Source organism: Heteronotia binoei, chromosome 20 (assembly GCF_032191835.1).
Source record: "Heteronotia binoei isolate CCM8104 ecotype False Entrance Well chromosome 20, APGP_CSIRO_Hbin_v1, whole genome shotgun sequence".
NCBI lineage: Eukaryota > Metazoa > Chordata > Lepidosauria > Squamata > Gekkonidae > Heteronotia > Heteronotia binoei.
In genome coordinates, this window is record NC_083242.1 from 14,295,714 (window position 1) to 14,313,677 (window position 17,964).

General features: G+C 48.2%; 1 protein-coding gene across 1 annotated transcript in view; it reads right to left on the minus strand.

Annotated features, from left to right (window-relative positions):
- Positions 1 to 1,120: 1,120 nt before the first annotated feature.
- Positions 1,121 to 17,964, minus strand: part of ABCA3 (ATP binding cassette subfamily A member 3) — a 161,453-nt gene continuing 144,609 nt past the window's right edge. Inside the window, 8 exon segments of the mRNA XM_060261029.1 lie at positions 1,121 to 3,618; positions 7,324 to 7,397; positions 9,730 to 9,917; positions 11,263 to 11,384; positions 11,386 to 11,434; positions 13,378 to 13,469; positions 13,471 to 13,566; positions 15,149 to 15,343. Of these exon segments, the coding sequence (XP_060117012.1) occupies positions 3,487 to 3,618; positions 7,324 to 7,397; positions 9,730 to 9,917; positions 11,263 to 11,384; positions 11,386 to 11,434; positions 13,378 to 13,469; positions 13,471 to 13,566; positions 15,149 to 15,343 (948 nt within the window). The 3' untranslated portion in view covers positions 1,121 to 3,486.

Sequence of the window (17,964 nt, forward strand, 5' to 3'; positions counted from 1 at the left end):
AAAAGACAAGAAACACACACCTGATATGCCCTTGTTTGAATTCCCTCTTTGGCGGCCTGGTATTGTAAATAGAAGCCAGAGATGGGGAGGGGACACCAGCTCTGCCAGCTAGCTCCATTGGCATGGACTACAGCTTCAGGAGGGCCCTCCCTCGAAGATCAGAGCTGACACACTATGCACAACACACACACATGCGCCTTGGCCGGTTTGAGGTATACCAAGGGGCAAGTGGGGGGGGCATTTCTTGGAACATGCATAGTTATTTGCAGGGCAATGATGCAAAGTTCAGGTTTTCATGAACGACCCTGCTTTTTTTGAGCGGCACACTCTTTTACCTCAGAGAGAATCAAAAAAAGAGTATCCACTGGGAAGTTATCAAAGCCGTTGGATCATCTGTTGTGTGTCATGGAAACGGCCCGGCCCTGTTCAATGCCTTTGGGACTCAAAAACTAAAATGGAATGAGAAGCGGAAGGTAATGGCTGGATTCCTTCCTCTCGCTTTTCCTCCTTCCGGAACTCAGATGGCAAATCGTTTAAAGAGAGCTAATCGGGTGACCATAACATCAGAGACTGTATTTCCCTCCGTTTCTGTAATCCACTCAGGCAGCCGTCGGGCGGGATGGTTTAAATCCACCAGAGACAGGCCCAAAGCTGTCTGAGAGGAACAGGGAGTTGAAAGAGGCCTTTTTGATACTCAAAGGGATTGGATAATGACAATTCTTCCCGCAGAATTCGCATGTGCTCCTGTACTTGCTTAACTAAGAACTGGGGTGGGCAGACTGACACTGAAGGCAAGGTCATGAATATCTTGGGCTAAAAGCATCAAACTGTTTTGGGAGAAGCCCAAATTAACATCTTAAGTACACGCAGCCAATGTGCATAAACAAGGGCTGGTAGGAACTGTTGGAAGCCGCCCAGAACCCTGTTTGTGAGATGCCAGCGGGATATAAATTGAATAAAATAAATACATTCTACTTCGGCTGGCCAAGTGGACAGCTGTTTTACGCAGAGCAGTGAAAAATCTGTCCCTTGAGTGCTGGAAGGCCCGCTTAGCCAGTCAGGTGTCTTCTGAGATTCCAGAAGATTCCACCCCAACCTTCACAAGCTTTCATGCACAGCCTTTGGGGCTCTAAACTTGTTTTATTACAAAATATATCAAGAAACAAAATATGAAAGTCAAGACTTCTTAGACGCCAGATTCCACTCATAGGCAGCGTAACTATAGACATGGGGGTATCACGCCACCCAACACGCGATTTATTCACTTTATTGGGTCATCTCTCAGGCGAATGGGTGGGTTTCCAGGAATTGGGGCTCCTTGAGGCCGGGAAATAAAATTCCACATTAGCGGGGCTGATCCCCTCTGAAGAGAAAGAGATGACAGACTCTTGAAAACATTCATCAGAATCGTTGGACTGGCCAGTTCTTGGTTTTCCACAGGCGTGTGAGAAGAGGGTGCCACTGATAACACCAAATTGGAGTGGGGGGGGGGAGTATGCACTTCCTATTTCCTGCCCAAATCCTAACAAGGAGCCATGAGAACTCACAGCTGCCTGTAAATGGGAGATAGAGCGGGAGGGTTTACTTCTCTCCCCCTTTTTTTGCTGCTGTATTCCCCAACTCATTTATTTGGGGTTTGTTTTTTGTCTTTCGTTTTTGTCGTTGTCATTTTGGTGATCTAGCTAGCAGCATTCACAGGGCTCAGTGCAGAGCCTAATAAACAAGTCCCGTTCAAGTTTGACAAATGCCATGTGGATTTCCTGCTGGAGGAGAAACCGTGTTGACCTAAGCCTAGAGCCATTTGCCCCTACAGAAGATTATTTCCCTTTTTGGATACAGGACAAAAACTGGCTTAGACCCCTTCCCTTCCCACGCTTCTTCTTTTTTTTTCTGTAAAGGAAACACCGTCTCTGAGCACGTGTGCAATGATTTGGCAGAGAAGATGCCACCTTAGCCAGGAAAACGCAACATGATTGCTTATGCTTTTAAAATGCACCCCGGTGTGGCAAAACAGAACCACCATGGGGGGAGGGGAACCCAAGATCTCCCCCTCCCCAACAGGTTGTACCTCCACACCACCCTACAGCTGCGCTGAGAGGGGAAAGGATGCACGCACCTGGATGAACAACCTGGATTGCTCACCTCGTGGTAAGATTTCCCTGTTAAAGAGAGAGAGTCACTCCGAGGCACAGGGGCCGTTTCCTGCTCTGTTGCTAAGGCGACGGCACTTTGACAGGGCATCATCTGCAAGGTTCAAGCCTGGGGTTTGCATGAACTTGGTGCAATCTGCAACTTTCTTCCTGACATGATGGGGGGGAAAGAAGGGAAGGAGCACTAATTGTTCCCTTTTGAAACAGCGACTGCCTGTTGCACAAAGGGTCCACCTAACGCCAGAAGGCTTTCCGACATTTAAGCTGTGATTGGTTAATAGGATTCAGAAATCTCATCTCGCTTAGCCACTCACGACATAAGCCGAGCAGAAGCGGCGGACGGAATGAGCAAAGCCTGCCCGAGCGGCATCTTCACCAGCTAGGAATAGCCTGTGCAGAATTCCCAGCGAACGCTTTCGGTTAGCTCCCAAACGACGCCTCTTTAAACCGCGGCAAAAACCCACCTTTGGAATGGCTGTTGAGCTTGTGCGCATGTGAGCAGACCAGAGAACGGGGACGGCAAATGGGGCAGGACCGGATACAGGTGACCCTCCCCGGGAGAGGCGCCTGCTGGAATTCCTATGAGGATAGCATCAGTGCGGAGCTGAGCCTCATTGTTTTCTGAAAAGTAATAATGCATCACACACCCCACCCACCCAAATCTCTTAAAAACAAATGCCTTAGATCTGATCCAGATTCGGAGCGGGAAACCCAGTTGGCTTTCACAGCCTGGGACGAGGTGACGGGTGGAAAGATGAGGCTCGGACGGGCGGATACTTGGACACGGACGTTTTCTTCCAGTTACAGACACAGCCGGAGTGTGTGCGTTGCCAGTACCCCCAAAGAGAGGCATGCAGAAGTCAATGATATCGGCACTGATCCAGTAGGAATTCTGGAGGGACGGATAAACCGGTACCCTAGCGGGCAACATGCTGAGTACCGAGACACCAGAGAATCGAGAGTTCATTTTTTTTGTACGGTGGAGGAATCCCGTTGTCTCTGTTGGCTTCGAAGTGATGTGACAGCGAGTGGGATTCACAGGTTGCCTCGGAAGGCGGTCGCTTCACTGTCGCCTCCCGCGCTTCTCACATGCGGGCACACACCCTAGCACGCAAAACACATTCGCCCCCCACGCATGCTCTTCCTTCTTGATCCTGGAACCGTGGCCAGCAGGGGGGCCCCCACCCGCCCAGCCCCTGCCAGCCGTCCTTTTTCGGCATTGTTGAAGACATGGTGGATAATATAAATTACTGTCTCTATGTATACTATATATATAGGCAGCAGGTCGAGTCCCACGGAGCAGGTGGAGGTCTCACGCCCCCTCCCCAGCCCGGCCTCATTTCCCTCGGTCTTCTGTGTAGTGTTGGAAACGGGTGAAGCTCATGAAGACCTGCTCCAAGGAGATTTGGCTGACAGAATAGTCTTCCACGTGGTACTTCTCTTTGGCTTTCTCCAGTGCCCCGAACACCTGGGAGGGATGCCACAAGCACAAAAGAGAAACCCGGGTTAGAAGCTGCCAGTGGTGGTGGTGTTGGTGGAGGAGGAGGACAAGAAGAACAAGAAATTGGATTTTTACCCTGCTCTTCATTCTGAATCTCAGAGCAGCTTAAAAGGTAAAGGTAGTCCCCAGTGTAAGCACCAGTCGTTTCCGACTCTGGGGTGATGTCACATCACAATGTTTTCACCGCAAACTTTTAACAGGGTGGTTTGCCATTGCCTTCCCCAGTCATCTACGCTTTCCCCCCAGCAAGCTGGGTCCTCATTTTACCAACCTCGGAAGGATGGAAGACTGAGTCAACCTCGAGCTGGCTACCTGAAAATCCAGCTTTCACCGGGATCAAACTCAGGTCGTGAGCAGAGCTTAGGACCGCAGTACTGCAGCTTTACCAGTCTGCGCCATGCCACAGAGTAGCTCACAATCTCCTTTACCTTCCTCCCCCACAACAGACACCCTGTGAGGTAGGTGGAGTTGAGAGAGCTCTCCCAGAAGCTGCCCTTTCAAGGACAGCTCTGCCACAGCTATGGCTGACCCAAGGCCATTCCAGCAGCTGCAAGTGAAGAAGTGGGGAATCAAACCCCGTTCTCCTAGATAAGAGTCTGCACACGTAACCACTACAGCAAACTGGAAAGATGTTTTTTTCCCCTGTGAGGAATTTTTGTTCCCCCCCAGATTAAGAAACCACTAACTAAATATTCCAGGCCTTTCCCCTCTTCTCTGCTTCCATTAATTCCATAGCTCTGGCAGAGGTTGTCCTTGAAAGGACAGCTGCTGTGAGAGTCCTCTCAGCTCCATCCACCTCACAGGGTGTCTGTTGTGGGGGGAGAAGATATAGGCGATTGTGAGCCGCTCTAAGACTCTGAGATTCGAAGTGGAGGGTGGGATATAAATCCAATATCATCATAATCATCATCATTCCTTCCTTGAAGCAATCAGCATACACAGAGCAGGTTGAGAACATCGTAAGCCACAGTTACCAGCTGCGACTCAATCAAAAATCAGTTAATCAACTGGACCAGAGGTCTCCAACTTTTTAAAGCACTTTTGGGATTCTGGCACTATGTGTGAAGAAGAAATTGGATTTATACCTCCCCCCTTCACTCAGAGTCTCGAAGCAGCTCACAATCTCCTTTCCCTTCCCTGGGAGAACTGGGACTGGCCCAAGGTCACCCAGCTGGCTGCATGTGGAGGAGTGGGGAATCAAACCCGGGTCTCCCAGATAAGAATCTGCGCACTTCACACACCAAACTGGAGAATGTTTTTGAAGTTGTTTCCTCTCCTTCCCACCTCTCCCCTCCTTCCCATCTTCCTTCCTTCCTTCCTTCCTTCCTTCCTTCCTTCCTTCCTTCCTTCCTTCCTTCCTTCCTTCCTTCCTTCCTTCCTTCCTTCCTTCCTTCCTTCCTTCCTTCCTCTCTCCCTCCCTTTCTTCCTTCCCTCCTTCTTTCCTTCCTTCCTTCCTCCCTTCTTTCCTTCCTTCCTCTCTCCCTTCCTCTCTCCCTCCCTTTCTTCCTTCCCTCCTTCCTTCCCTTCTTCCTTCCTTCCTTCCTGCTTTCAAACATCTGATGTTCATGTCTTGCGGCTCTCGGACACCTGAAGTTTATTCTATGTTAAGCAAGTTTGGCCACCCTTGAACTAGAGTAAAGAGGCTAAAATGTGCTGGTTTTTCATACATGTTATCATAAAACGAGGTGGCAGGGAACACCTTTAGTATTCCCTCCCTCCTAAAAATAGGTATTCCCCATGTGGGGAGGGGGGCATGGCTCAGTGGCAGAACATCTGCTTGGCATGCAGAAGATCCCAGGGTCCAATGTTCGCTGTAAGCTGTGGAGTCACGGGAGCAAAAATTCTACTTCATAGGTTACTAGCGTTGAAGTGTGCAATTTGGCTACTGCCTCAACGAGTGTGCTCGGGAGCCACCCTTCCTGAGCTAAGACAAAACTGTGTGAGCCGAAGGCTAAAAAGCTGTGAGCTAGCTCACACTAACTCAGCTTAGAGGGAACACTGCGAAGGCCTGATCCCCGCCGTCTCCTGTTAAAGGATTTGGAAACCAGCCTAAAACGCTGCTGCAGGTCTAAGTTTACAATTCCAATTTAATAAGCATTCATGTGTTCAAGAGGCATTCCCTCCCTGGCTGGGGTGGAACAATCCACTCCCCTATCATGTTCTGCCCAGGTCTGGGTGGGACCATGAGGGAAATACAAAGAATGCACCAGTGAGAACTGTGCAGTCACAGGTCTAGCTCGCTCACCACCAGGCCTCATTTTGGGCAGGAGCTCACAGAAGTGGAGCTCCAGAACCTCTAAATTTAATTGTGTCCTTCCTTCCTTCCTTCCTTCCTTCCTTCCTTCCTTCCTTCCTTCCTTCCTTCCTTCCTTCCTTCCTTCCTTCCTTCCTTCCTTCCTTCCTTCCTTCCTTCCTTCCTTTCTTCCTTCCTTCTCTCTCCACCCCCCGCCTCCAAATACTTCTCCCTTGTTCAAAGCCCCTGTGAGAATTCTGCTGAACTCTAAGATTTAGAGTACAATCTGAGGAAGGTCACTATCATGGATAACACAACAAAAAATGCAAGCTAGTGACCAATTTACTAAGAAGTATATAGAAATCAGTCCAAATGTCCAAAACATGTAGTGTGGTGACAAGCCAATCGATTAAGTACTTGTTTCTTTCCAGTCTTCATCAGACTTGGGACCGCTAACAAAAGAAAATATTATACAACAATATTAGAAGGACATTCAGACACCATCAACCCTCTTCCAGTGAAAACGTATATCATACTTACATATTAATTCAATTATATGGATTTTTTACACAATTTTCAAAAAAGAGGGACGCAGAGCGTATCCAGCATCAATTTCACCTCGGCTACAGCTCAGTATGTGGCTTCTTGTGCACCCTAATGGTGCAACTAACGTGTTTAAAAAGGCAAACATCTCATTTACAGCTACCATTACACAAACCTCTTAAAGGTAAAGTAACATATTTCTAATGCAACATGCTAAAAGACACAAACACCACAAACTATATCACAGCAGATACAACATACAAAATATTCCGTACAAAGAATGTCAAATCCCATAATTTATACAAAATTATGTTATCACATAGGCAAATTATGCACAGCACTCATAATGTTATAAAGAAGACCATTCATAAAAAACGTGTCAAATCATTGGTCATATTCAGTCCATATGGAGAAATGCAATTCAACTGGTGTATCCAGTATGCCTCTTTTTGCAGCAGAATCTTGTGCACGTCTTCATTTCTATCTGTTTGTTCATATTTGTATAAGGTGAAAAAACAAAAATCTTCCCAGGCCTACGGCATGTTGGCAGCACTTCTCGAGCCCTTAGAGTACGTATTCTGGAACACAGGAGCTCCTATGGTCAGCCATTTTATGCAAAAGAATCATGACTGTGAAGATTTTTGTTTTTTCATCTTATACAAATATGAACAAACAGATAGAAATAAGGATGTGAAAGGTTTTATGATGGCAATTCTAACTCCAAAAGCATTTTAACGTAGATGCTAAGTTGAGTACAGCCTTCTGGTGATGTCAGGGGTGTGTGGCAAATGCAAGTGAGTGATGCAAATGAATTGTGCTAATGAGCTCCAGCACCTCTTTTTCTGTGAAATGACCCCCACTGTTCCAGTCCACCTTCCAGCTGCCGAGCCCCTTACCTGTGCCCAAGTGAGGTTCTTATTCGTCAGGTGATAATGGACCATGCTCTGATGTTCATGCTTCAGGATGCTCCCTAGAAGACAATTTAAAAAAATCATTTGCAAAGCTGGCTGGCAGCAAGGAGAAGAAGAAGAAGACTGCAGATTTATACCCTGCCCTTCTCCCTGAATCAGAGACTCAGAGCGGCTTACAATCTCCTATATCTTCTCCCCCCTCAACAAACACCCTGTGAGGTGGGTGGGGCTGAGAGGGCTCTCACAGCAGCTGCCCTTTCAAGGACAACTCCTGCAAGAGCTGTAGCTTACCCAAGGCCATTCCAGGAGGTGCAAGTGGAAGAGTGGGGAATCAAACCCAGTTCTCCCAGATAAGAGTCCGCACACTTAACCACAACACCAAACTGACTAAACCACTACACTTCACCAAAGTAAAGAAGCACAAGGTTTTAATATATTTTTTTTTAATTGATGCACTGGCAGAGATGGGGGCATGTGATCTTCAGCCCCATCACCAAAGATGGCTCAGCGCAGAACCAAATAGCTGTTTAAAATAGGAAATAAAATATTTAAGTCTGCTGGAGGGATGGGTGGCATGCAAGAATAACCAGTGTGAGAAAGTGAACGGCAGACAAAAATTCTGATGGGACTAAAGGGCAGCTCAAAGATGCTTTACAGAAAGGAAATTTTTTCCCCTGTAACCTTTGTTCTTTTTTAAAGGTGATGATGTTGCTAGAAATCCATGTGCCAACTATGCACAGAGAGGGAAGGGGGGTTTAGAGCTATTTATACTGGCTAATTGGCTAATATAATTAGTATAATTATCAGTGCTTTTTTTGTAGCAGGAACTCCTTTGCATATTAGGCAGCACCTAATAATTATATCTCACGATATAGCACCTTATATGTAATCAGTTTTTAATACACATTTAGTTTATTCTACTTCTTTGAAATACCTTTTAAATATATTGCTTGTTTTCCCTGATTATAGTTTAATTACAGCAATCATAGTGTACAGGATATGTTAATATTTTGAAATCATTTAAGAAATAAGACATAGTTGTGGTAAGACTAAACATCTAATATTTAACGTCTGAAAATAATTTTCGATTCCAAGTTAACTTGCTGATACAATCCATTAAATATTTATTGATGTAGCTGCAATAATTAAAGTCTTACTAAGATTGGGAGAGAGAAAATATCTTTAATATCATGAACACGTTTTATCCTTGAAATACGTATTTTAAATATCATATGTTTTATTAATATTTTTGATTGTCCTTGTAATGTGTATTTAAAATCTTTTGTTTCTAAATCTTTATACCCTTTTCCTTCTTTTTTTCCTGTACCCTTATTCCTTTTTTAAAAAAAATAAAACCTTTTAAAAAATAGGGAGGGGGTGCTTGAAGTCTTTGTATATTTATTGCTTATTGCAAGACCTCATCTATGCCATTTCCCAATCACAGACTAGCAACCAATGGTGTTTGGGTGGTGGAAACTGTCCAGATTGTTAATTAGGAAGTCAATGATAAGTAATGTTAAGTTGCCGATGGGCTTTCTTATATTGGCTCTCTGTTGATCTCTTTGCTCTGAATTTTGGCTACTGCGGCCACTCAGAGATTAACAGATTAACACTGCCGTTCTAAGCAGTCACACTTTTCTAAGCCCATTGATTTCAGTGGATTTAAAGGGCGTCAGCTCCGCTCAAGATGGCGTTGTTCGTGTGGCGCACACCAACCGTCTGATGAATGAAGTGGCCAAATACAAATATAGAAAAGCAGAGGGAAACCAAGTGTCAGCCAGGCCATGAGGAAAAGCTCCTCCCCGTGAGATTTCTTTGCTAAACTCAAATGTTTACAAAACAAACACAGTCACTGTTCCTGACTGGAATGACTGACCAGAATGGAATCTTCTCAGATGAGCTTTTTGAGGAGGAGACGACGATTGCAGATTTATACCCCACCCTTCTCTCTGAATCAGAGACCACTACACCAAACTGGCTCTCTACACTACACCAAAAAAGGTTTTTATATTCTGCTTTTCTCTACCCTCAATGGAGTCTCAAAGAGCCTTGCAACAGCCTTTCCCTTCCTCTCCCCGCATTGGTCATCTTGTGAGGTACGTGGGGATGAGAGAGTTCCGAGAGAACTGGGACTGGCCCAAGGTCACCCAGCTGGCTTCGTGTGGAGGAGGAGTGGGGAATCAAACCCGGTTCTCCAGGTAAGAGTCTGTCACTCTTAATCACTACACCACACTGGCTCTTTGAATGGTTCCCAGCTGTCTGCACACCTGAGGTACTAAAAGTGGACATGAACGAAGAAAGGCCGTTTATCGAAAGATTCCCCCTCTCAGTGAAGGGGGGCGGGGAAAGGCGCCCAACTTGGGCTTTTTGGTGTCACAGGTGCCAACCTACCTGGGAAAGTTTTCTCCACAAACGTCTTGAAGGCCTGCAGGTTCTCCTCCTCGTCGCTTTGGGTTTTGGCCAGCAGGGTGTAGCCGCTCCCGAACTTGCTCTTCAGGTGCTGGGGGCTGCCCAGGCATTTGAACTGCCCGTTCACCATGATGGCCAGTCGGGTGCACAAGGCCTCACACTCCTCCATGCTGCAGGGGAGACCCAAGAGGAAGGTCACAGAACAGGAACAGAGGCAGACCGCAGCCTTACTGGGCTGTTGTAACGATTAACGAGGAAGCAGGGCCAGACCTGCCACTAGGCAAACTAGGAGACTGCCTAGGGCGCCCACCATCTGGGGGCCCTGAATTGGGCACCCCCCCATGTGACTCGGTGACGTTATCAGTGCGGGGGGGGGGTGTGTGCGTGCCAGAAGTTAGCCTTGCCTAGGGTGGCAGATAGTCTAGGGCTGGCCCTTCATGTGTCCAAAGCACTACACCAGGGTGGCCAAACTGTGGCTTGGGATCCACATGTGGCTCTTTCACACATCTTGTGTGGCTCTTGAAGCCCCCACCACCCCATTGGCCGGCTTGGAGAAGGCAGTTGTCTCTTTAAATCACTTCTCCAAGCCAAGCTAGCTGGCTGCTTGGAAAATGTATTTTAAAGTTAAAATTTCTTTCTTTCCACCTTTCTCTTCCCCTCAATCTATTTCCTTCCTTCTTTCCCTCCCTCTAAAGTTTATTCTATGTGGCTCTTACGTTAAGCAAGTTTGGCCACCCCTGTGCTTTACAAATGCTAACTGTCATATAAGTAGCAGCACTATTTTCCAGTTGTAAATATTAATATTGTTTGGTTGGGTTTTCTTTGATTTTTTTTTTTGATAGGACAAAACACTGTTTTCTCCAAAAGACTTTCAGCAGCCAAGGAACAGATAATATACAGTAGGAGGGCTTCTAGTATCCTGGCCCCACTGGTGGACCTCCTGATGGCACTTGGGTTTTTTGGCCCCTGTGTGACACAGAGTGTTGGACTGGATGGGCCATTGGCTTGATCCAGCATGGCTTCTCTTATGTTCTTACAAGGACTCAGAAATCTCTGTTCCAACATATCTGACAAACGAAGCTTTTATTCTCAAAAGCTTACTCCCCCCCCCCCCCCAAAAAAAAATCTTCTTGATCTATATCAGGGGTAGCCAATGGTAGCTCTCCAGATGTTTTTTGCCTACAGCTCCCATCAGCCCCAGCCATTGGCCATGCTGGCTGGGGCTGATGGGAGTTGTAGGCAAAAAACATCTGGAGAGCTACTGTTGGCCACCCCTGGTCTATATCATGTTACTGAACTTGAATCTAGCTATTGTGTAGGTGGCATGGTGTCATTTGTTAGCCAGGGCATTGGCGATCCCAGGAAGTGTTGGGCTAACCTAGCAGCATTATTGCGGCTCCTTCTACCGGCCACCTGCTCTGAATTGCAGGCAACTTCCGAGAGGCTCAGTGGCCTCATCGTCCCCCCCCCTTTCTATTGCCCTCGCTAGCCCATGGACGGGAAAGAGGTGCCCACCTGTGGGAAGTGATGATGATGGATTTCCCGCACTCCCGCGTCCTGGTGACCGCATCCCAAAGCAGGCGCCTGGCCACGGGGTCCATGCCCGTCGAGGGCTCGTCCAGGAAGATGACAGGGGGGGCCGCCGATCAGGGCGATCCCGGCACTCAGTTTCCGCTTATTGCCACCACTAAGGAGGGAGAAAGGCAGCCGTGAAAACCTTACCATGCGACGAGAAGGGGAAGAAGCTGGTGGATTTCAATCGTCTTGTTATGAAATCAACGACCATCGTTTCAGCAAGCACCATAAGCCCTTCTGGTATGGGGGCAAACAGTCATGACCCACAACCTCCCTAGCGATAATGGGTTCTGAAACGCCAGCTTGCTGATTCTGTTTATTCTCTGTTCATTGTTTGGTTGAGTTTTCTTTGATAGGACAAAACACTAAGAGTTTTTTCCAAAGGACTTTCAGCAGCGAAGGAACAGATAATATACATTAAGCACTTTGTGTGTCCAAAGCGCTTTACAAATGTTAACTGTCATATAAGTAGCAGCACTATTTCCCATTAGTAAACATGGATATTGTTTGTTTGGGTTTTCTTCAAAACAACAAAACATTATGTGTTCCAAAGGGCTTTCAGCAGCAAAGGAACAGAATTTGTTGGATGTCACAAAAGTACCGGGGGGGTGGGGGGGTAGGTATCTGAATTCTGGCAAGACAGAGAACTGCGTGAAAACCAGCGTGGTCCAGTTTCCTGGCTCTGATCCAGGGGAACGGCGAGACCAAATGTGGGCCTCGCTATGCAGGTGACATGAATACACCCATGAAGCTGCCTCATCCTGAATCAGACCACTGTCCCATCAAGGCCAGTATTGTCTACTCACACTGGCAGCAAGCTTCTGGGGTTGGCGGTCCCTTCTCAGGCACAGGTCTTTCCCATCACCTACTGCCCGGTCTGTTTAACAGGAGAGGCCGGGGATTGAACTGGGGACCTTCTGCATGCAAAGCAAAGACTCTTCCGCTGAGCCACAGCTGCAGGTGATGGATTTTGCATACTGTGAAGGACAGCACAGTGGCAGACACAAAAGCACAAGCAGCTGGGATGCTCTCATGCCCAAGGCCAATTGAAATGACCACAAGTGCTGGTTTCTCTTATGCTGAGCACTCTGTTTGGATTCTAACTATTGCAGACTGGGCCCTATAAAGATCCACCGGCACAAGAAATGCAACATATTTGGATGAGAGGTCCATGTTGTATCTTAAGAATATTTATTCTTCCAGCAGGAACTCATTTGCATATTAGGCCACACACCCCAAATGCCAAGCCAGCCAGAACAGCATTCCTGGGCGTTCCAGCTTAAAGAAAAAAAAGGCTTGTTTATTTCCAGTTACTCTGTGGGAGAACATCTCTGTGTGAGGACAATAATACATTTGATAATTGTTTTTTAGATCCATTCTGTGTATGATTAGTTTTGAAAACACTGGAATTTATCTTATGGCATGCTCAGCCTGTATTTAACCACTGAAGAAGACTTCGTAGCCAAAATGTGCTAGGTTGATATTGTGTACCTTTTTAACCCGTATGCATATATTTTGCCATTCGTCCCGACACTGATTAAGGTACTTATATACAGAACTAGAGATAAGTGGGTTTTTGTTTGATTTTAACCATCCTTATGCATAATTAAAATACACTGTATATTTTTATAATAGCGCTGCGTGTTCAGCTTCACTCTATTGTTTTTGTTTCAGCCTTCGTCGACGCACTTCAGCTACCTATGATGCAGGATGTGTGGCAATTTGGATGTGTGGCAATTTGAGGAAGTCTAGGGGGGAAAGCCAGGCTGCCCACATCCAAGGTCTTACAATCAGGGGTCAGTTTGTAGAAAAATAGGTGGAGCTCATCCAGCGATTGTTATGCAGCTGCACCTACTATTCAATGGACAAGGAGGTGGAACTCTCAGAAGGAGGAGGAGGAACTCTCAGAAAGGTTCAGGCGCTGCGCTCCTGTGAGCTCCCACTGAATCTGAGGCTTGCTTACAATCACGTAGCAGCTGCTGATCCGGTCTGGGCTTATAGTTCTGGTACTTCTGACATCGCAGTTGGAAAGGGGTGGCGCCATTCCCACCTCACCTGTATGTCCGGACGAGCTTGTCCGCGTGCGGTTCCAACAGCAGGCCTCGGAGCATGTTCTCCACGCAGCTGCCGATGTAGCGCTCGGGAATTGCCCCGCAGCCGGGCATACATGCTCAGGGTCTCCCTCCCGGTCATGTGATCCAAAAGAGCATCGAACTGAGGGCAGTAGCCAATCCGCTGCTGGACCTGACCCCAAAGAAAAAGCAGGGAAACAATGTCAGCCATTGCCCTGCTGACTGAAACCTCTTCTAGTTGGGTAAGGTGGCAGCCATTTTTAATTTTCACCCAAAAATGCAATCCATGGTAGTAAAGGAACTGAACTCCTCTCATGCCTAGCTTTACTTCCCCACGCTCAGCTATGTCAGGCACTTTTGGACAGGTGCAGCTGATTTATACCAAGTCAGCCCATTGGTCCATCCAGCTCAGTATTGTCTCTTCTGATTGGCTCTCTGGGAACTCAAGCCGAGCAAGGTCTTTCCCAAGCCAGGTCCTTTAACTTAAGATGTCAGGGGTTGGAAGAGGACTAAAGCTAAGCCACAGCCTATATCTTGTTCCAATGGAGACTAAGCACACGTATTTTTCCTGGCTGGTGTCCCTGGATTGGGACAGATGTCTTCCAGGAGTTCCAAACTTCACAGGCACTTAGCGAGAAGGGGCTGTTTTCCAAAATTAAATATCCCTGGTGAACTATTACATGCCTCACTGGGGGCTATGTGCAGGGCTATTTTTGTAGGGAAACCCCTGCAGGAACTCATTTGCATATTAGGCCACACCCCTGAGCTCACAATTGTTCCACACAGGGCTTTTCTGTAGAAACCGCCCAGCAGGAACTCATTTGCAAATTAGGCCACACCCTTTTGCCAAGCCATCTGGAACTGCATTCCTGTGCATTCCGGCTTAAAAAAAAAGCCCTGATACGGTGACATGTCACTTTCCACAAAGGAGAAAACAGCAGTTGCCAACTGTCTGCCCTCTGGAGGTATGGGCACAAAGGGCAGGGCTTGGGAAGCGCTAGAAAAGAGCTAGAGTCCAGGAGCACCTTGGGGCAGGGGAAGAGCTTTCATGAGTCACTGCTCACTTCTTCTGCTGTTGTTAGTCTTGAAGATGTTGCCGGACTCTTGCTCTTTTCTACTGCTACAGACAGACAAACACGGCTACCCAACGTTAGAGCAGGGGTGTCAAACTTGTGGCCTAGGGGCTGGATCCGGCCCCCAGAGAGCTCCTAAGGCTCCCGAGCAACTGGCTGTCATTTGCTTCCTTCTCCCTCTCTCTTGCTTCCTTCTGCATAACAGCTTGCTTTGCCAGGCTCCCTCAATCACACTGGAGTGACAAAGCAAAACCTTGATTTTTGCCATTAGTTGAAGCTCCTCCCCCCTCTGGTCCCCCTGGGGAAGGAAAGAGCCTGAGCTTCCTTTGCCCAGTTCCCTGGATACTGTGGGAGAAATACAAAGAAAGCACCTTTAAGACCAATGAGCGCAAATGTTTTACACATGTTTTTAAAGTTTTTTTTTTTTAAATCTTTAGTCGAGTTTGTCTGTGTCCTTTATAAAGTTTATATCTCTGCTACCTAATCTTAAATAGGTACACACATGGCCTGGCCCAACACAGCCCGGCCCAGCCAGGTCTCGTTTATGTCAGATCTGGCCCTCAAAATGAATGAGTTTGACACCCCTGTCCTAGAGCACCAAAAGGACCATGCAGAGCCATGGCAGGATTCTGATGAGCAGGCAGAATATTCACCTACGTACCCCCCTCCCCCATTGGTTACCTTTTTGATATTGGCCAAAATGCTGTGGCCGTCTACATAAGCGTCTCCCGAAGTGATGCTCTCGTCCCCCGTCAGCATCTTAAAGGTCGTGGTTTTTCCTGCCCCGTTGAAGCCCAGGAGGCCGAAGCACTCGCCCTTGTTGACCGCCAGGGAGATCCGGTCCACGGCGAGCCGCGAGTCCCTGCTGCTATACACCTGAAGGAGCAGAAGCAAAGGGTAGGAAGGCGCTTTAGACTAGGCCAGAACATGACCACTGTTTGGTAGATCAGGGAGCCAGGTCAGGCCCCAGCCCCCCTCCGGTTTGGTGTAGTGGTTAAGTGCGTGGACTCTTATCTGGGAGAACTGGGATTGATTCCCCACTCCTCCAGTTGCAGCTGCTGGAATGGGCTTGAGTCAGCCATAGCTATCCTTGAAAGGGCAGCTTCTGGGAGAGCTCTCTCAGCCTCACAGGGTGTCCGTTGTGGCGGAGGAAGGTAAAGGAGATTGTAAGCCGCTCTGAGACTCTGATTCAGAGAGAAGGGCTGGGTGTAAATCTACGGTTTTCTTCTTCTTCTTCTTCTAGCAGTGCTTGAGTCAAGTATAGTGGGCAGTTCTGAAGGCCTCGCTTCAGAAAGGATGAGGACAGAAGGGAGCAGGTGCAAAGGAGAGCACAGAGGATGGTCAGGGGGCCTGGAGGGGAGACCAAGTCCAATGAGGAAAAGCTGAAGGATTTGGGAATGTTCAGTCTGGCGAAGAGGACTGAGGAGGGGGCATGGTCGGTCTCTTGAAGGGCTGTCATTTAAAGGAGGAGGGCAGGGAGCTGTTCTTGTTGGCAGCAGAGGAGAGGACTCACAAGAATGGGCTGAAATGAAGGGCAGGAAGGTACCAGCTGGATCTTAGGAAGAACTCTTTTACCGTAGGAGTTTTTCAGCAGTGGAATCAGCTACCAAGGGAGGTGATGAGCTCCAACCTCACTGGCGGTCTTCAAGCAGCAGCTAGACCAGGGGTGGCCAAACTGTGGCTCAGGAGCCACATGTGGCTCTTTCACACATATTCTGTGGCTCTTGAAGCCCCCACCACCCCATCAACTGGCTTGCAAAAGGCATTTCTCTCTTTAAACCACTAACCCAAGCCAAGCCAGCTGGCAGCTTGGAGAATGCATCTGAAGTTGCTTTCTTTCCACCTCCACCACCTCACTCCTCTCCCCATCTATTTCCTTCCTTCCTTCCTTCCCTCCCTCCCTTCCTTCCCTCCCTCCCAGATCTGATGTTTATTCTATGTGGCTCTTACATTAAGCAAGTTTTGCCACCCCTGGGCTAGGCAAATAACGGTCAGGGATAATCTAGGCTGATCCTGCCTTGAGCAGGCGGTTGGACTAGATGGCCTGTATGGCCCCTTCCAACTCTGTGATTCTATGATTCTTAGTCCCCCTCAGTTCCTGACATCGTCCCTCCTTCCATGTCTTATGCTGCTTTATCGCATCGTCTCCTGATCTTGTAATCCACCTTGAGCCTCAACGAGAAAGAGGGACTACCAAGGAACTAAACAAACAAATCAAAGCTGTCTCCTTTTCTTGCTTTCACCGGTCACACGCCAAACAGAGCAGGACCCATTGATGCTTCCCAACAATTTCCAGGATGGTGCTGCAGCAAAGGGGTGAGGCTGAGCGGCGCTGAGACTAAACCAGGACACTCCCGTTCAGTTCTTGCCCTTTCCATGAACTCCCCCTGTAGCCTTTGGCAAGCTGCTATGCTTTTCACACCTTTCAGCTTCCTGTCTGCTGTATGGGGATATTAATAACGTTGACCTACTTATCTGGCGAACGTTAAGGATTACGGAGGTTGTACGAGGCAACAGCTTTAAGACCTTGATGGATGCTCGGCAGCACCAATGCTGGCCTCATGTTAAACTTGGCCATGTCGGTAAGTCCCAAAACGAGTAGCAGCCCAACTGCCTCACCCTCCAGATAGACTTTACCAGCCAGCCTGCATGCACCGCAATGCCCGTCTGCCCTGAGCTACATGGCCAGGCTAGCTTGATCTGGCCAGATCCTAGAAGCTAAGCAGGGTTGGTCTGCTTGGCATTGGGATGTGACACTAGCAGTGAAGTCCAGAGTCCCTCGGCGGAGGCAAACCACCCCTGAATGCCTCTTGAAAACCTCTCCTGTAAATCAGGGCTTAAAAGAAGAAGAAGAAGAAGATGACTGCAGATTTATACCCTGCCCTTCTCTCTGAATCAGAGGCTCAGAGCAGCTCACAATCTCCTATATCTTCTCCCCCCACAACAGTCACCCTTTGAGGTGGGTGGGGCTGAGAGGGCTCTCACAGCAGCTGCCCTTTCAAGGACAACCTCTGCCAGAGCTATGGCTGACCCAAGGCCATTCCAGCAGCTGCAAGTGAAGGAGTGGGGAATATGAGCCACATAGAACAAACATCAGATGTTTGAGAGCCTCAGGACATGAATGTCAGATGACGGGGGGAAGAAAGAGGGACGATGGACAGACGGATGGAAGGAGGGGAGGGGGGGAGGGAGGAAGGAAGGAGGGAGGGAGGGAAGAAGGAGGGAGGATGGACAGACGGACAGAGGGAGGGGAGGGGGGAGGGAAAAAGGAAGGAGGACAGGCGAATGGACAGAAGGTGGGAGGGAGGGGGAAGAAAGGGAGGAAGGACAGATGGATGGAAGGAGGGGAGGGAGGAAGAAGGGAGGGAGGGGGAGGGAGGGCGGACAGAAGGAGGGGAGGGGGGAGGGAGGAAGGAAGGAGGGAGGGAAGAAGGAGGGAGGATGGACAGACGGACAGAGGGAGGGGAGGGGGGAGGAAGGAGGGAGGGAGGGGGGAG